Genomic DNA, 19,978 nt, shown 5'->3' with positions numbered 1-19,978 from the left:
AGCCGTCGTTCCAAGTGCTTCCGACCTCGCCCTTTAGACCATGTAAAGAAAGCCCCTGAAGTATCAAGATAAGTGAAATGACATCGTTCTGTGGCATTGCGAAAATCCTCACAAGATGAACGCGCAGGGATACTACCATTCATGGCCTCATGAGCCCCCAATACTGCATTAAAGTCTCCTATTGCCATCCAAGGAATGGTGGTCTGTTGACGAAGAAGTAATAAATCCGACCATAATTTGCGACGTTTGAGTGCAGTTGTAGCCGCGTAGACACAAGATAGTTGAACACTAGTGTAGGAGAAGAGATATGTAAAGAACCAAGAAGCCAGATATTTGGAAGAAAAGTACCTCTATCATTTACCGAAATTAGTCGTAGATTCAAGGAAGCCCAGTAAGCAGCAGGAACATAGTCAAAAGGAATCATTGGCTCTGAAATGCAAACCGAATATGGGTGATATTTAGAACAAAAATTTGATAATTCTGCACGGGTATCAGAGTTGCCAATACCACGAATATTCCAATAAAGGAGCTTCATCTAAGACGGAGGGGCTTGTTTCGAACCCTTGATGGGTATGGAGTTATACGATCTGGAGAAGCGTTAGCGGTTTTTTGTTTTTTTTTCTCCAACTTCTTTTGTGATTTAGTGAGAACCGGAATAAACCCATCAATATCCTCACCATTAACAAATCTTGCAACCGCATCAATTTCTGAAGCCACATGAGATTTGACAAAACCAGGAGGTGGACCAAGGCTTGGTGGAGCACTAGAAGGAGCCTCTCTGATCAAACCTTCAACCCTCTCCTCCACAAAAATATCCCCCCAAGTACGGGTAGGTGAATCACTAATATCTGTGTCCGAAGCATCATATGCATCATTAGAGGCTAGGTTAGAATTATTCTCCTCCATGACCCTTTGAGCTTGTTCCTCCATAACCTCTGCCGCTGCTTCCTCCAAAACAGTATTTACAAGAGCCACAAAAACATCACTTTGGATGGGAGCCTGAATTGAAGTCTCATTAGGTGAAGCCACTTGATCATTACCGGAATGGAGAGCTTGATCACTTGTGAAAGGTTGCTCTATGGCATTCAAAGTAACAACATTACCGTAAGTACTTGGCCTACTCCCTTCAACACATGACTTTCCCAAGATCTCAAGGACAACAGACATGCAAAGAACTAGGAGAGATACTCTCCTAATTGCTCGCAGAAACAAAGGAAATAAAGGAAGATCACATGAAGAGAATTTCAAGGAAACTATTTCACTGATCTTGAGATAAAGGTCTCTTTAATACATATCATATTTACATGATTCTAAATTGATATGCATTGATTTTAATTGATCTCAAAATCTCTTTATATATGCATATCCGATTACATGCTAAAAACAGTTTTAAAACCCTTCCATGTTTATCTTATTCTGTGATTAAGATATGATTTGTTTGAGGGGGAGTCCTGCTCCTATAAAAGGGTTTTCAAACTAATTCATTTGCAGAGTTTTTGTTTTTTCATAAAATTGGTTTTTACTTGAACTTATAGCTTGGTTGTTCAAATCGGTCTTTGAAAACTCTCAGTGTTTGTTTCATGTATCTTCATTGCATGATCATTCATTTTTACTCTCAAGATCAGTGACTCATTCGAGAACAAGAAAAGTTGAAGATAGATTATCTAGAATTGTGGATTAGAAGTTAGAACGGTTGTAAAACAAGTTAGCATGTGTTGCTAAGTGAAAGTGTTTGTTGAGAACAACACTACTTGTATTCTGTAAACTCTAGTGTTTCATATTGGATTATCTTTTCGTGTTGGCTACGTTAAAAGCCACGCAGTGAAGTTTCCTCAGTGGAGAGGTTTACACTGCGTCAGCAATTCTCCGTGTTATGAATTATATTTTCATTAGATAAATTCTTATGTGAAAAGTTCTGTACAATTATTGTTCCATCTAGTATTTTCATTTGGCATCAGAGCAGGTTCTAGAAAATTCTAGTAGATTGCAGGGACGATGGAACAACATCGAGATAGGGCTGCTGGTGGATCTGTTAACAGTCCTCCATGGTTTGATGGAGGATGTGAAAAGTACACTCAATGGAAGATATACATGAAATCATACTTGTATGCGCAAGATGAACATGTATGGAACATAGTGGAAAATGGCTGGAAGACACCAATAATCCCAGCTAAAGGTGAGGGCTCATCAGTCTCTATTCCTAAGCCACGAAAGGACTGGACTGACGTAGAAATACGTGATCTTCAAGCCGACTTCAAAGCCAAAAATAGCATTTTCACTGCTCTCTCTGAACGTGAAAAGCTGAGGATTAGTCACTGCGACACTACAAAACAAGCTTGGGATCTGCTACAGACTACATATGAAGGAAACAAAAAGGTACGTGCACAAAAACTGCAAGGTCTGATATATGAATTTGAAACTATGACCATGGGAGATGATGAAACTGTGGATGACTTCCATGGTAGAATACTAAAGATTACTGGTCAATGTCGTAGTCTAGGTGCCCCCTTTGATGAAGATAAGGTAGTCAAGAAAATACTTAGAGCCTTACCAGAAAAATTTCACTCCAAAGTCACTAGTATAGAGGATTCTTTTGACATTGATGAATACCCTTTAGATGAACTCATTGGAAATCTGAAAACTTATGAACTAAGACTAAAACCTGAAAAGAAATCAAAAGGTGTGGCTTTCAAGGCTGTGAAAGGGAAAGAAGAGGAAGATGAATCATTTGATCTTGCTCTTCTGACCAAAGAGTTCAAAAAATTCCTTAGAAATAAATCCTCCTCTCAGAATTTCAATGCTGCCAAGAAAAATGTTATTAACAAAGATAACAACATTAAAGGAAGTTTTAGATCAAATAAATCTGGGAAAATAAAATGCTATGAATGTGGTGGCTATGGCCATATTTCTACTGATTGTGGTAACAGGAAGCATGGAAATAGCAATAATAAATCTCTCCTCTCGACATGGAGTGATGATGAACATCAGGAGATTGAAAATGTTGCCTTTGTGTCGTCCCTTTCACTGGATTCTGAAAGTGATGAAGAATTCTCAGATGATGAGACTAATGTCCGCTGCAAACAACTCTATAAAGCATCAAAAGCCACACTAATCAAAAATGCAGGTTTGGAAGATATTGTAATGTTGAAGGCTAAGAATGAGAAGTTGGAGCTTAAATGGAGGACTTCTCAAAACACTTGGGAACAAGAAAGGAACAAATTCATGGATGAGCTGCAGAACTCACAAAGTGACAAAAATTCCCAGACCTGGAAGACAAAATGTGATGAATTGAAAAACAAAATCAAGATTCTTGAACTTGAGGTAAAGGGACAACATTCTCTAAACTTAAATCTGCTAACTGAAAATGAATCATTGCAGGAAGAGCTGAAGTCCACTCAAGAGAAGTTCACAAAATTTGAAATTAGCTCTGCAACAGCTTCCAGATTGTTCAGCTCCGGAAAAGCTCACCATGATACATTTGGACTTGGATATTCTGGAGAAAGCTCCAAAGGCACACACTTTGTGAGAGAGTCAAGTTCAAAAGTGGAGAAAAGTGATCCAGTCACCCAAGTCATCAAGGACAATATCACACGGGCTGACAAGGAACCAAAACCTTCTCAGAATGTCTCTCAGGTAAGAATGAACCAAATGCTTTCGACTGATGATAACAGGTACTCAACCTCTAAATCCTTTATTCCTACATGTCATTACTGTGGTAAATTAGGACATATCAGACCAAGATGCATTGAGAGACATAAGTCAATTCCTTTTAGTGAAGAAAAGCTATCTATAAAATCTTTACATTGTGAGCTTAAAGAGCAGAAGGAGCTTATCAACAAATTGGCTAACCTAATTACTAAAGCAAACATGAAAAATAGAAATAAATCTGTCTGGATTAGAAAGGATTTGAATACTACTCATTCTAATCACTCTGATTCAACTAACTCTATTAGTGATGTTTGTCTCATGACAAGTGTAAGTACAGATAACCCTTCAACATATATTGAAGCAACCTGCCTGGTAGCACTCACTGCATTGGCAGACAAGCGAAAGGATTTCTGGTATGTGGACAGTGGTTGTTCTAGACACATGACTGGAGACAAAGCTTGGTTCACCTCGTTCGAAGATGAAAGCACTACTGGATCAGTTACCTTTGGTGATGGAAGAAAAGCCAAAATTCTTGCACGAGGAACAATCAATACTCCTGGAATTCCTAATCTAAAAAATGTTTTGTATGTTGAGGGTTTAACTGCAAATCTAATAAGTGTCAGTCACTTGACGGATGATTATGAGGATGTTTGGTTCAACAGGCAAAGATGTGTGATTCTTGATAAAAAGGGAGAAAATATTATGAGAGGTAAGAGATCTTCAGATAACTGTTATCACATTCAATCTAATGAACTTCTAAATGTACAGGATTGCTTGTCTGTGAGATCTGCTGAAGAAACCTTCGAAATATGGCACAGAAGACTGGGACATGTAAACTATTAGGATCTACTCAAATTATCCACTAAGCAATGTGTTAGAGGACTACCAGCACTAAACGGTAGGACTGACAAGATGTGTGGAGAATGCAAAACCGGAAAGCAAACCAGATCTCCTCATAAATCAATAAACTCTACCACTACCACAAGAGTATTGGAACTGCTACATATGGACCTCATGGGACCAGCTCAAACAGAAAGCATTGGAGGTAAGAAATACATACTTGTGATAGTTGATGACTTCTCAAGGTATACTTGGGTTAACTTCCTAAAAGACAAGGCTGAAACATTTGAATCATTCAAGGGTCTAAACCAAAGAATGATAATTGAAAAACAGTCTACCAACATGGGCTTAGTAAGAGTAAGGTCAGATAATGGAACTGAGTTTAAAAATGCTGCTTTTGCTAACTACTTTCATGAGTTAGGTGTTTCCCATGAGTTTTCAGCCCCGATCACTCCACAGCAAAATGGAATAGTTGAGCGTAAAAATAGAGTGCTGTTAGACATGGCAAGGGTAATGTTGCACTCAGCTGGCCTAAGCTCGAACTTCTGGGCTGAGGCAATCAGTACTGCATGTTACACCATAAATAGAGTATTTTTGAGACCTGGAACTGACCAAACAGCGTATGAACTGTGGAAAGGTAAGAAACCAAATATACACCACCTTCGTGTGTTCGGAAGTCCTTGTTACATATTGAGAGATCGAGAGCAACTAGGAAAATTTGATGCTCGAAGTGATGATGGTATCTTCCTTGGATATTCTATTAATAGTCGTGCTTATAGAGTCTATAACAAACGAACTAGGATTGTTATGGAATCTATTAACGTATCTATTGATGATTACTACACTAGACAGGAGGAAATTTTTGCAGAAACATCACCTACCTTCATATCAGAATCAGAAGACTCACCAACTACTGATGAACAGGAAGAGAATGCTGACAATATCCTCGAGCCAGCTCTTCAAATGAAAAGAGGATTCAAGCAAGTCCAAAAAGATCATTCTCGTCTAGACATTCTTGGACAAATCTCTGATGGTCTCAAAACTAGAAGCCAAATAGCTCCACAGGTAAGTGTGGATGAGGTAAGTCGAGGTAATGCCTTACTTTGTTTTATCACAGAAAATCAAATAACGATGAATGTTATATCTCAGTGTGGTTTTGTTTCCCTAATTGAACCAAAGAATGTCAAGGAAGCTCTACTAGATGATGAATGGATTAGTGCTATGCAGGAAGAATTAAATCAGTTCACTAGGAATGATGTGTGGTACCTGGTACCAAGACCTAGAAACTGCAATATAATAGGCACTAAGTGGATTTTCAGAAATAAATGTGATGAAAAAGGGAACATAATAAGAAACAAAGCTAGACTAGTAGCCCAAGGTTATTCACAGATTGAAGGTCTCGACTTTGATGAAACCTTTTCCCCTGTTGCAAGGTTAGAATCAGTGAGGTTGCTTTTGTCTATTGCCTGTCACCTAAGATTTAAGTTGTTTCAAATGGATGTCAAAACTGCCTTTCTAAATGGTGTTTTGCAGGAAGAAGTCTATGTGGAACAGCCTCAAGGTTTCAAAGATCCACATAATTTGAATCATGTTTATAGACTCAAGAAAGCCTTGTATGGGTTAAAGCAGGATCCACGAGCCTGGTATGAAAGGCTCTCCACCCATCTGGTGGAAAAAGGGTACTCAAGAGGATCAATTGATAAAACATTCTTTGTTAAACATGTGAAAAATGATCTTATCATAGCTCAGGTGTATGTTGATGACATTGTCTTTGGCTCTACGTCTAAATATCTTGTAAATGAATTTCAATCAGTCATGGAAAGTGAATTTGAAATGAGCATGTGTGGGGAGCTAACCTTTTTCCTTGGGATACAAGTAAAGCAACTTGATACAGGTATCTTTCTCTCTCAAACCAAATATGCGGAGAATCTCATCAAGAAATTTGGGCTTGAATCCAAGAAGGTGGTTACAAATCCTATGAGCACCACTACAAAGCTGAGCAAGGATCTAAATGGAAAATCAATTGACTCCACTCTCTATAGAAGCATGATTGGAAGCTTACTGTATCTAACAGCCAGTAGACCTGATATTTCTTACAGTGTGGGAGTGTGTGCTTGATTTCAAGCAAATCCCAAAGAATCACACTTGGAGGCTGTCAAAAGAATCATCAAATATATCTCAGGAACAATTGACTGTGGCATTTTCTATACCTTTGACACTAACGTAGAAATTGCAGGATATTCTGACGCTGACTGGGGAGGAAACTTAAAGGATAGAAAAAGTACTTCAGGGGGATGTTTCTTCATAGGCAACAATTTGGTTGCTTGGCATAGCAAGAAACAAAATTGCATCTCTCTTTCTACTGCAGAAGCTGAGTATGTTGCAGCTAGGAGTTGTTGCACGCAAATGCTTTGGATGAAGCAAATGCTCCATGACTATGGCATCTCTCAAGGTAAGTTGTCTATCTTTTGTGACAACACCAGTGCCATCAACATTACTAAGAATCCTGTTCAACATTCTCGAACAAAGCACATTGATCTTCGATATCATTTTATTAGGGATTTAGTTGAACAAAACATACTTGAATTAAACTTTGTGCCCACTGAAAATCAACTTGCTGATTTGTTCACTAAGCCCCTTGACACTGCTAGGTTTGAGATGTTAAGAAATGCACTTGGGATATGTTCTAAGCACTAAGGCACACGGATGACTGTCCACTGTTGAGTGAGAAATTTGTGATCTTAGTATCCCTTGACCACAGTCACTAGTGAAATGTACATACGGTTCACTATGTATTCTTAGTTGACATGCCTTATTCTGGACAAGACATTGTGTACTCATGTTTCATATCTTATTCGGAAAATCCTCATATGCACCTACACTTATAGCTTATGTGGTGGCCTCCTCATTGTTTAATGTCCAGAGAGATTCGGTGAAATAGGTGAACTACTTGAATTGCTCAAATGATCTCTTCCCTCTTCTCAAAGTAATCAAGTCCTAGTTGTGGTGAACTTTCTAGGATTTGTAAGAAACGAGAATGGATAACTACATCTCATCTCTCTAAGTAATCAGGCCTTAGTTGTGGTGAACTTTCTAAGGTTTGCAAGAAACGAGTAGGTGAGTGATATTTGCACGTACAACAAAATATACAGACAACTACTCGAGACTCTCTCCATGGAGCATCCTTGTTATGTTTAGTACCCTAAGAATATCTATTCTGGGAGTTGCTGAGAAGAGTCTTGTTACATGAGTACTACTTATCACTAAATCAAAGTGGTCTCTGACTTCGATAATGTACGTGCTTAGGAACAATGTTTCCTACCCCTCTAAGGAGATCTCATGAGCCTAGTTCGGATGTCTAGCTCTCTTATTTCACTCTTTCTCTCTGTCACTAAACGTGGTTCTAAGCCCCACTCACTGGTTATACTCACTTTTATCACCGAGTTTTTCTCTAAGATCTGAATATGAGTACCAATTCTTTTGTTGATAGAATACATCTTGCTTCATACTTTGAACTATGTTCACTTCACTACATGATTTGTGCTCTTTGTGATTCAACTATGCTATTTTTTCTCTCTTCGATATGACCTATGCATTCAGTGTCTTAATTCTTCGCAAAGGAAACGATCATCTGCTATAATTGCCGATTCTACAATTGTCTTTTATCTTTTCGTTTCCTTCCTTAATGGCCATCTGACTGTACTTAATTTCCATAATAATTATGCCTAAGTTGAGGGGGAGACGTTCTCTGCATGCGTACTTCTAGGAAAAATAAATTGTCATAACTTCTCTCCTCAATTGAGACGCTATCCCAATCGGTGTGTTCTTTGGTTTTCCCTAAACCTAATTGTTTTCTATATAGCCTCTCTTGTCTCCCTCAGATTTTACTCTTGGTTGTCCCTGTGTGCAGGTTCGTTCATTAACTGGTCTCTCTCACCATGGTTCGCACACAGCAAACCACTCGACTTGGTGGACATCGTCGCCCTCCTCTAGAGGAAGGTAGTCAGGCCGCTGCAAGAGCCGGGATTCTCCATCCCGGCATGCAGCGTCAGCGCAGTCGGAGCCCTCCTCTTCGCTTCTTTTCTTCTGCTACCTCTGCTGCTCCTCCTCCTGTCTCTCTGGATAGTCTTCGTGACCAGATCATGGTGGCTGACTGGAGGATTGCCTGCCTCACTACGGACATGGACGACATGCATTCCCTCCTAGTTCGTACTCGTCATGCTCTGACCACTCTCACACAGGAGATCCGGAACATGCAGCGTCACCCTCCCGGGTTTGACGCTCCCGGTCCCTCCACTGCTGTTCCAGTCGCCGTCGCCCCTGAGGAGAGCTCCACTTCAATGGACAGCGAGGAGTTTAAGGATCATGTTGTCAAGCTTATGGAGGAAGTCGAAGGGCATTCCCATTCAAAGGGGGAGAAGGAATAAATTTGTTTTTATTATTCTTTCTGTTTCTGCATGTTTTTAATTTTTGATGGACAAAAGTTTTTTTTGTAAGTGCATAAGCACAAGTACCTTTGGGATGCTTTTTATTATTATTTGACCTTATTTTGGTAACTTGGATGAGGAAAAGGATGGAAACTGATTCCGTTATCCAAGCAACTCTTTGTCACAATATGTATATGTCTGTTGAAATCTAACATGCAGGAATACTAAGTTGAAAGATTGTCATGTGTTGAATGGGATTGCCCAAAGGGGGAGATTGTAAGTACTTGGCCTACTCCCTTCAACACATGACTTTCCCAAGATCTTGTTAACGTTTGGATCCGTTGGGGATCTAATTAACGTAAAGAAAGAGATAGAGAGATTGACACAAGATGTATAGTGGTTCGTTTCCCGCCTTAGCGGGAAACTACGTCCACTTGAATGTGCACTAGTGTGTCGAGCCTTGCGGCCTAACAAGATTACAAGAGATGTAATGGGATTGGATTTAAGTGGGAGGAGGCATTCCTTTTATAGGGGAAGGAGGCTCCCTCATTTACATTTTCTTAGATGTGGGACTCAAAGTTACTATTCTAGTCTAGAAAAGCATATTGTGGAGGCAACTTGGCAAGGCCGGAAAGGTGACTTCCCGGCGACGGATTTGTGACTTCCGGATACCGTAGCGTAGCTTGAACATAGGGCTACAAGATGCAAGTAGCGGTTGGATCCCATGAGGGTGTTGTTTATGCTTGGTGAGGTAGCAAACTAGCCTTGCTAGTAGAGGTATCTACAAGTCCCCGAAGTCCCCGAGTAAGAGGAGCTTCTTGGTTGGGGAGTTATAATCATGAAGTCATCAAGCATAAACAATGTCCGAGAGGCGCCTGGCCCCTACAAGTCCCCGAGCTCCATAAGCAAGAAGGGACTCTTTTAACCTACACAATGAGACAAAAACGCGCATATGTAGAATGCTTGTTGTATTGGTTACCGCTCGTATTAATGGAATGCGAAAAGAATTCGTTTTGTTGTGAACAACAAATGGTAGAAGAACTCAATATTCCATTAATGTGTATGAACATGTAAAATATTGGTAGTTGTATATGTGGATCTTATGGCCATATAACACGCACAATAGATAGTGGCAAGTGTAATGGGTGTCCAAAGTAATTTTGTGGGAGTAGTCCCGGTGACATAGAATGAAGCGTTTGTGAACTTGGGGCTTAAGTAAAGCATGTCGAACATGATCGAGCAAGTTGGGTTGTTCGAGCAAGTTGGGTGTAGTTGAGTGTGTAGGCGCTGTGCGAGCATGCGAGGCGTGGCCCAAGCGCAAGTCGTGGCCATACTCGATACCCAAGTGAGTCGTAACCCGAGCAAGTCGTTTATCCGAGCATGTTTAATTAAGTCGTAAGTGTCACTAGCTTCTAGATGCATGTCACATGAAAGTGCATTTAAGCATGTATGTGTGTAGCATGTACTTGTAGTAAAGTTGCTAATAACATGTTGTAGGCATGCTTAAGGGTTATAGAGACATGTATAGTCATGGCATCGGCGGTAGCTCAAATTGTAAGAGCGTAAAGATAAGAGGAAGGCACTTATCTTATGCCGATTTGAGGTTCATTTGCTTGTGGCGGATAAAGTACTTCGATAATGTACGTCAACTCGTAGTTGCGGTTGAATGCTCAATAGAAATAGTTGAATTTCCTTGAAACAAAATAGATGATTAATATATAGATTTGTAAAATCAACATAAATAATTTGCATATGTACTTTGATAAAGTTTTAAACAAAGTGCACAAGCAAATGTTGTTCCATTTGTGGGCTTCTACCATGAATTTCGAAGTTTGGAGTGAACAGCTCAATTGTATGGGAGAAATAAGCAAAGCCCATTTGAACATGTTCATAATATTATAATATTATGAGCATGGTAGCATGTGTCTAGCAATTAAGCTATGGCCGTGTGCAGGCGTACAGAAACATAAGCCAAGTTCAATTATATGTGCCCATGGTACTATAGATATGGTAAAGTAGTTTGTGTGAGCAATGTGTCCAGATGAGAGGTTATGTACTTGTATGTGGCACACAATTATTGTAGTTGTAGTTGACACGTGCAGCATAGATAAGAGCACAAACGTGTGCACGGTTACAATGGTGCGTCATGTTATAACAAGTATATAAAATCATGGTCTAATTGCAGCACGTAAATAACCAACATAAAGCATATGCCTATTAATGCGTAACAGGTGTGCACAGGAGACAAGCATAATTTATATGTGGCATTGCATTAATGCGTAGCAGATCATGCACATATTTGAATTATGATAAACAATGATTCAGTTCTGTCTCCTGTGGTGTGCAGCATATTTTAGTATATAGAGTGCTAGCTGTGCATAAGGCAAAGTAATGGAAGCAAATTTAGGCTGTTGAGATAGTCATTAATTAAACATGACGTGAAGATGCATGTCAGTTTGACATTTGGGCCCAGCTAAAATAACTACGTGCGTCATGCTAGATGTATATATAGTTATACATGTATAGTTCACATGACTCTCAACCTCTGCCACATGCATAATTGTAAAGTTCCATCCTATAATTATGAATTAGATACTTAGCTCAACACTTTGTGTGTGCATGTGCCATAGCTGATGGAAGTGGAATATAAACATAAATATATGTGGTGTATGTGTGGGCAGGTGTTCCATGCGGCAAAAGTGTATGTGGCCATAAATTGTGAGATAAAGCAGAAGCACGTGGTGCTTTAATTATATATGGAGGAACACTTAGCTTTGCCGTAGAGATGGAATTGCTATTATGGTTGGGTATAGCGAATATAGCCCAGATACCGTTGACCGAATGCTTGAACGCTCGGAGGCCACCGTAATTGATATCCATCGAGCATCATGGTAGTGAGCAAGGGATGGGTCTTAACCCGGATCGAGTGAAGATGTAGGCATGGGGATGAACAGAGCATTGTTTAGAGCTGGGACATCAGTGGAGCTTGGATGGGGGAACTTTTGGCCGACGGAGCCTTGTCCAGCGGTGCTCAACGGAGGAAGTTGGGCGGTGGTGCCTCAGCGGAGGAAGTTGGGCGGTAGTGCCCAGCGGAGGAAGTTGAGCTGTGATGCTCAGCGGAGTCGTGGCCAGAGGTTGTGAGGTTCTGGGACATCGATAGCTAGCGGTGGAGTTCAGCGGTGTACAGTCTAGCGGGTCAGCGGAGCTTGTGGGTCAAGTGAGTACAAAGCCTTGCTCCTAGCGACATGGTGGCTGGCGGAGCTTTGCTAGCGGAGGTGGCTAGCGGAAGAAGAACATGACAGCGGTTGCTCCTAGTGGCGGAGACTTGGTGCTCGGCGGTGACTCGTTTTGCATCCGGCAGATCATGATCAGTGGTGTGTGATCAGCGGTGGAAGGTCTAGCCTGCTGGCTAGCGGCAGTTGCCTGGCAGAGGCAGGCTAGCGGGAGATGGCTGGTGGGCGGGCGCTGGCGGAGCCTAGTGGAGGCGCTGATGGATGCAACGAAGAAAGGTGCTGCTAACGGAGAGTAGCGGAAGTGTGCCGCTGATGGATCTTAGCGGAACCACCGAGGCATAGCGGGGCTAGCCATTGCTGTGGGTTCTGGCGACCGTTTACCGCTGCAGCCTGCCGCCGAAGGTTTACGCTGGTGGTTTGCTGCTGCCTGGTGTGCTAGCGCTGGGCAAAGCTCTTACTTGGTGCGGTGCTGCTGGCTGGAGGCCGCTAGTCTTGCTGCCATTGATGAAGTTTAGCAGAGGTTCTCAATGGTTGCCGCTGACGAAGCTCGGCGGAGGAGTTTTTTGGTGGAGTTGCTCAGACGAACTTGGCCTGCGGAGCCTCTGTCTAGCGGTACTCTTGGTGGAGTTTATTGACGACAAATGACAGCTAGTGGAGGCTTAGAGTTCAGCGGAGGCTTCGTGCTCAGAGGAGGCTCGACATGTGAGGTCAGCGGAGACCCAAAGATCAGCGGGGACAGCAGACGTAGAGTTCGGCGGAGCTCCAAAGAAGGTTGCTTTGATCAAATGTTGGGTGTTGAAGCTCGGCGGATACTCAAAGTGCGGCGGAGACGCTGAGTTAAGCGGAGGCTTTGAAGTCAGTGAATCCTTAGAGTTTGTCAGCGGAGCTATGCCGGCGGAGCACTGTGTAGAGGAAGAAGCTTTGCCAGCGGTATTCTTAGCGGAGCGGTGAATCCTTAGCTGGCGGAGCTCGTAGGAGCTGCGGTCGCTGGCGGGTCCTCGGAGCTACAGTTGGGCGGAGGAGCGCAGCGGACGTTGCCAGCGAGTTGGGCGGAAGAGAGCCTAGCGGCGTTGTCTGGCGGAGCGGAGAGCAACGAAGAAGTGGGGTGTCCAGATGAATTCGCTGGGTGTCCATAGAGGTTTTGCCGCCAAGTTTTTTTTTTTTTTTTTTTTTGAATAGTTAAGCGGTGACGTTTTTTTTTTTACCGCTGCTGACCAACCTTGAATAGTGTTGACTAGAGTTGGGCGTTGACCAGAGTTGACCATCCCCAATCTGATGTTGAACGGGCGTTGAAACCTTGCAACCTTGCAAGCACTGGGAACAAATTTATGTTTGAAAAATTTTGTTACCGCCAAGGATGGGGCTGGGTGCCATGCTTGCCAGCAGTTTATATAATAATTCAAAGGAAAAAAGAAAATGGCAGTGAGCAATTTTGATAATTCAAAGAAGAGAAGAAAGAACTCTTTTGAGATTCGTTAAGATGACTTAACTCAATGGTAAGTGATGAAGCCTTTGTGTTGGCTTCCCACAGACGGCGCCAATGTTAACGTTTGGATCCGTTGGGGATCTAATTAATGTAAAGAAAGAGATAGAGAGATTGACACAAGATGTATAGTGGTTCGTTTCCCGCCTTAGCGGGAAACTACGTCCACTTGAATGTGCACTAGTGTGTCGAGCCTTGCGGCCTAACAAGATTACAAGAGATGTAATGGGATTGGATTTAAGTGGGAGGAGGCATTCCTTTTATAGGGGAAGGAGGCTCCCTCATTTACATTTTCTTAGATGTGGGACTCAAAGTTACTATTCTAGTCTAGAAAAGCATATTGTGGAGGCAACTTGGCAAGGCCGGAAAGGTGACTTCCCAGCGACAAATTTGTGACTTCCGGATACCGTAGCGTAGCTTGAACATAGGGCTACAAGATGCAAGTAGCGGTTGGATCCCATGAGGGTGTTGTTTATGCTTGGTGAGGTAGCAAACTAGCCTTGCTAGTAGAGGTATCTACAGATCTCAAGGACAACAGACATGCAAAGAACTAGGAGAGATACTCTCCTAATTGCTCGCAGAAACAAAGGAAATAAAGGAAGATCGCATGAAGAGAATTTCAAGGAAACTATCTCACTGATCTTGAGATAAAGGTCTCTTTAATTAATACATATCATATTTACATGATTCTAAATTGATATGCATTGATTTTAATTGATCTCAAAATCTCTTTATATATGCATATCCGATTACATGCTAAAAACAGTTTTAAAACCCTTCCATGTTTATCTTATTATGTGATTAAGATATGATTTGTTTGAGGGGGAGTCCTGCTCCTATAAAAGGGTTTTCAAACTAATTCATTTGCAGAGTTTTTGTTTTTGCATAAAATTGGTTTTTACTTGAACTTATAGCTTGGTTGTTCAAATCGGTCTTTGAAAACTCTCAGTGTTTGTTTCATGTATCTTCATTGCATGATCATTCATTTTTACTCTCAAGATCAGTGACTCATTCGAGAGCAAGAAAAGTTGAAGATAGATTATCTAGAATTGTGGATTAGAAGTTAGAACGGTTGTAAAACAAGTTAGCATGTGTTGCTAAGTGAAAGTGTTTGTTGAGAACAACACTACTTGTATTCTGTAAACTCTAGTGTTTCATATTGGATTATCTTTTCGTGTTTGCTACGTTAAAAGCCACGCAGTAAAGTTTCCTCAGTGGAGAGGTTTACACTGCGTCAGCAATTCTCCGTGTTATGAATTATATTTTCGTTAGATAAATTCTTATGTGAAAAGTTCTGTATAATTATTGTTCCATCTAGTATTTTCAATTACCGTCAATATCGTTAATGGCATGTGCGTCCCAGAAGCTAGCCTCTTGAACATGGGTTTCCTGCAATTTATTCTTTATACGATATTCTTGACGAACCTCTTTACGTTTCGCAGGAACGTCCTTGGACTTTAGTTGCCTGCAATTATTCCTTTCATGCCCTATCAAACCACAATGAGAGCACTGAGGAGGTAGGTTTTCATACTCAATACCTACTGGAAAACAAAGGTGTGCTCTTTCAACCATGATGGACGTAGGAAGAGCACCCAACAGATCAACATCCACCAACACTCTAGCATAATATCCATACGTTGTTCTTTAGTTGCCGCATTCAATTGCCAATACTCTTGACTAAGGCCTGAAATATGTACCCAGATTTGTGCATGCGTTTGGGGAAGCACATCACCAGGCCTGAAATCAGGTTTCCATTGAGACAGACGAAAAATTCCAGATTCGAGAGTGCAAGTCCCAGTGCCCCAAACTTTGCACATATCTGCTTCAGAGTTGAAGTGAATGTCAAAATACCCTTTGCCAATGGGGACCAGACGCCACGGACCCAACGGACGCCAAAGAGTATGCAGAGAAGCCTTGAGAGTTTCAGTTTTCAATGGAATAGTGCCCTTACGGAGTAGCAATCAACCGATCAAATTATTTCGGCAGGCTGCTAATTGTTCTTGATAGATCCTCTCATTGATCTTCACATAAACCGTGTCTCCACGAATTGTTGGCGCTGGTAGTTGGCTGATAGGAACGTGGGTTTCCTCTGAACCTGCAACAATGGATGCAAAGGTCTTTGCCTTGTGAATTTTCTGTTCAGATGTAGAAGAAGGAGATCTCGTGTCAGAGAATGGCTGAAGAAAACTCCACGGGCATGCTGGAGGAGGCTCGCCCATGGCGGTGGCCTGGTAAGAGACGGCCCCAATCCCTAGGTCGTACTTTGGTAAGCGCGTGTCAAAGCCCGTTTCCCATTTTTAGGAGTTGTTATACTCCATAATTTCATGTAGGTAACTGATATTTCAATATGGTATATACACTTAAACGTACAATTTGATTGTCTTCTATAACTCTAAATTTCTCTCCAAGATCTAGGAAGAAGAACTTATTTCCACTCTTTTCATCATATTATCCATGGATTTATTGTATAAAGTACTGTATAAGTTTACATTTGAATGAATCAAAAGAACAAAACATTCGCCGACTTTTGTGGCTTTGCTGTTGACACTACGGCATATGAAGGCTCCGATTTTAGTTGAGAGCACTACATATCCTTCTTATCTGCCCATTTGAGCCAGTGAGAGGGTTAATGTTTCCCATCTTGATCATGGCGGCGGCAAAATCAGCTATGAAGTTTGCAGGTTTTGAGCTATACTCCGAGACAATGCTGTCTGTGGATCCTCCACTAAAGAGAACTTGATCAGATGCAAGAAGACCCTTCTTCTGGATCAAGTTCTTGAAGTAGCTGTTGTCCAATTGATTAGGTGTCACCAAATCAAGTGGTGCCAAATTTGCATCACCAACGTTATTTGCTGCTGGACAACCACGTCCGCGAGTACGAGCAAAGTTTGCATCAATGTCACTGGTGTTGCTGTAGATTCTACCGCGGAATGTGAAGCACTGAGCTTGTCCAATTGAATGTGCACCGGATAGCGCAACCAAATCTCTGATATTGAGGCCATTACCAGCAAATCTGTTAGCAAGGCTTTCGAGGCTGTCTAAGAAACTGGGAAGCGAGCTTTCAGCTAGAGTTTTGCTTGCTGTGGTCGAATCTCTTCTTCCAAGCTTCACCGCCCAGTCTGGACCTCCAACCTATATGTATACAGATTATCAATTCCAACAATTAGAATGAGATAGCTAGAAGTTGATGAGAAAAAAAAAATGAAAAAATGAAATGAATCAATTAACTCACGGCAACTGAAGCATCCCTAGCAGCCACGGCGACGATATCTGCACAAGAAACTACACCAGGGCATAGTTTCTCCACTTCAGATTTGGCATTATCTATGACTTCATATCCTCTCACAGAGTTCTGATTAGGCAGTGCGTTCTTTTCGCCTGTGATAGAAGAAGTATCGTCAAGTAAGATTGATGCATCACAACCCTGCAAACACATGAGTACTGCACCGTTAGTTATAGTTCAAGATGAATGGTATCACTTAATTGGTTATAGCTAATAAATAGTACCTGAACAAAGCAATCATGGAAATGGAAGCGGATTAGGGAGGCTGCCATCCGACGTTCTGCTGAGACTGCTGTTCTTATTGATTTTCTGATAGTAGCGAGAGCATTTGGACAGGCTTTGTCATAAAATGTCGAGGAGAGCTTAGCTGAGCTTGCTGTGCTCATCAGGGCAAGCAACAACAGCAAAGCAACTAAGGCAACATTTGCATTGGAGCTAAAAGACTTCATCATTGAATTTGAAAGTTGAACTCCCCACTCAACAAAACCAATTTTCGATTTGTATGTGTAATAACTTGTACTCGAAGCAATTAAGTTAAACCCGCAAGTACTGCAAATGGAGTTAAGGAAATGAGTAGGCCGGATTGATGGTGATGAAGAGCAGGGTTAAGCTCAAATCTATTTATAGGGCATTTTAGGTGAAGTAGACCTTAAGGTTTGCCCTGATCACTATTTACTGCTAACGCCTCCCTTTGAACATATCATTGTTCAATTCTGTAAATGACCCATTCTGATTTGGTTGGCAAAAAGTCTTCATTTTTTACATGTGTTATCCTTTGACAATTCTTATTTGGATAAAGTCATGCTGTCAAACGCAATATGAAAGGTAATCATTTACAAATATTACAACCAGACCTGGATAGTCTCTGTCTTATTGTAATTAAAGTCTCTAATTGCAATTGAAGGTAATGAAAACAGCTTCTCCACCATGCATGCATTTGGGTTTCATATACGTAGAGACAGAATAAAAGAGTAGGCAAATTCTTGGTCCAGACGGGTTGATGATCGCAGCCCATGTTTTGTTCTTGCTCATAGCATTTTTACGAGTAAGCCACAAAAAGCCACAGCTACCTCATGGAGATACAATGAGGTAAACCTATCCTGAACATTTGAATGCCTCAACTCTAGTCTATCTCATTTGACTAGATACAATGTCCTATAAGTATGCTCAAGCATCCCCCTAACACAGTTTTAGCTGTAATTCATACTCAGATTGTGCCATTTCTTGTTATTTGGGAAAGCTCTGAAGCTGTCAACATTTTTCGCAATCATATTTTACTTGTTCTTATCGTGTATATTAGCTGACCTTGTGAATTATACAAATGATACGACTTAGTACTTCCATGGAAGTTTCTCTCCAACTTGCAGCAACAAAGTTATTGTAATCAAACTAACAAATGCGAAAGAGGTATATTCATGAAGCGATTACAACTCAAAACACAGCCGATTGGCATAGCAGAAAAACTCGAAGGAAGCAGTTTCATTCTTTCTTCTCCGATTCCTTCTCCTTGGTCACATTAACACCATCGACAGGAGGCAATGTCTGCACACAAAGCGAAACATAAAAACCCATCATTATTATAAAAGACTCGACAAATTTCATTGAACATTCTGTGTTGCAAGTTGAGTCAGGCATTTCATCGAACACCTTATGTGCACTAATTCATAATGAAATTTGTGAACACAAAAAGAAGTATAAATAGTGAGAAAGAGAGAAAGTGTGAGTGTACAAGATCGGGCTTGTAGAGATTGTGGACGACGGAGGCTCCGGCGAGAAGTGAGACGACGACGACGACGCTGGACCAAGCCAGCGATGGAGTGCCGGTCGGCAGCTTCCCTCCACCGAACTTCTGATTCATAGCTAAAGAGAACCAACCGGCGTCCGAATAGACAGTTTGCTTCGCCGGAAAGAGTTGGATTCGTCGGACTGTTTTCTTTGGTTTCTGGCAAGACGAAGTGTTATTGGGGAAGGTGACGTGAACGACGTCGTTAGGTTAAGCAGTTCCGGGTCGACCCTTGTTCCTTGCTTCGATGGAGGATCCGGGTCCATGAATATGGGTAGTCATTCACTTGTTCTGTGTTCTTAATGGGTTTCAAAGAGGGACCATAGTGTCCATTATCTCTTTGTTCTTGACTTCTGGGGCTGATCTAAAAATAAAACTAATTTCGAAAGTGTTATAAAACAATAGTGAAAAATTTGAGAGAGAGAGAGAGTTTAGACGTAGAGAGTAGAAGAATCTCACCATGAGGAGCCTTATATAGGACTACATGGTGTACACAAAAGGGTAATACTTAATTACAATTCAATCACTCCTACAATTACAACCTTCAATCACCAATCTATAGGGATAAGCACCTATTACTCAACATCTATTTACATGATTATCCACAAATATTTACAACACTCCCCCTTGGATATTCCATGTCAATAGTGTTGCATAGGTTGTGCGCTAGCTTCTAAGTTGCCTCGTCAAAAACCTTGCCAAGTAATAAAAAAACCCTGTGAGAAAAAACAACCTTAGTCGAAGGACAAAAAGAGCACAACGCGCATGAGCGTGGAGTAGTCGTATCACAACTTCAGTGATAGGTGAAGTCTTCTATTAGCATCATAAGTAGGTAGTATGTTTACGAGAGGGATGCATTAGAGTTGCTGCACCAAAACCTTGCCCGGCAAACCCAATGGGAGAAACCTATGGTCGAAAGAAAAAGATGAGCAAATGCGTATATGTCGAATCAAAGCATCTTCAGGATGTACTATAATTGGGGTGACCATGCTAAAGATGTGTCTCGTTAAAACCTTGCCAGGTAACAAAACCCAGTGGGATAAAATAGCCCTGGACGAATGACAAAAAGAGTACACGATAGTCAAGTGGGTATGCTTTAGGATACTCCCCCTGATTTCGACTCCTCCTGAAAATTACATGTTAGGTAATTCAAATAGTTTACGTAGACCAATATCTTGAACATGCTTCTGGAATGTATACTTTGGTAGTGACTTGGTGAAGAGGTCTGCATGATTGTCTTCAGATCAAATCTGCTTAACTTCAATCTTCGGATGCTCCTGT

General features: G+C 41.3%; 2 protein-coding genes and 1 long non-coding RNA gene across 3 annotated transcripts; 1 reads left to right on the top strand and 2 right to left on the bottom strand.

Annotated features, from left to right (window-relative positions):
* Positions 1-1,995: 1,995 nt before the first annotated feature.
* Positions 1,996-4,491, top strand: LOC112199798. Its single transcript, XM_024340760.1, has one exon. It carries the CDS (start codon positions 1,996-1,998, stop codon positions 4,489-4,491), a length of 2,496 nt encoding a protein of 831 aa, XP_024196528.1.
* An 11,552-nt stretch (positions 4,492-16,043) lies between these two features.
* LOC112200519 (lignin-forming anionic peroxidase) lies at positions 16,044-17,492 on the bottom strand. The gene is made up of 3 exons (XM_024341557.2): positions 17,139-17,492; positions 16,864-17,055; positions 16,044-16,763 (listed from the first exon to the last, which is right to left on the bottom strand). Exons 1-3 carry the CDS (start codon positions 17,364-17,366, stop codon positions 16,203-16,205), a joined length of 981 nt encoding a protein of 326 aa, XP_024197325.1. The 5' UTR covers positions 17,367-17,492; the 3' UTR covers positions 16,044-16,202.
* A 610-nt stretch (positions 17,493-18,102) lies between these two features.
* On the bottom strand, positions 18,103-19,059 carry LOC112200147. The gene is made up of 2 exons (XR_002936170.2): positions 18,644-19,059; positions 18,103-18,456 (listed from the first exon to the last, which is right to left on the bottom strand). It is a non-coding gene; the product is annotated as an uncharacterized LOC112200147 (long non-coding RNA).
* Between the last annotated feature and the right edge of the window lie 919 nt (positions 19,060-19,978).

Source organism: Rosa chinensis, chromosome 4 (assembly GCF_002994745.2).
Source record: "Rosa chinensis cultivar Old Blush chromosome 4, RchiOBHm-V2, whole genome shotgun sequence".
Classification (NCBI taxonomy): domain Eukaryota; kingdom Viridiplantae; phylum Streptophyta; class Magnoliopsida; order Rosales; family Rosaceae; genus Rosa; species Rosa chinensis.
The sequence above is the reverse complement of the archived record's forward strand: the minus strand, read 5'-3'. Positions and strand labels throughout refer to the sequence as shown.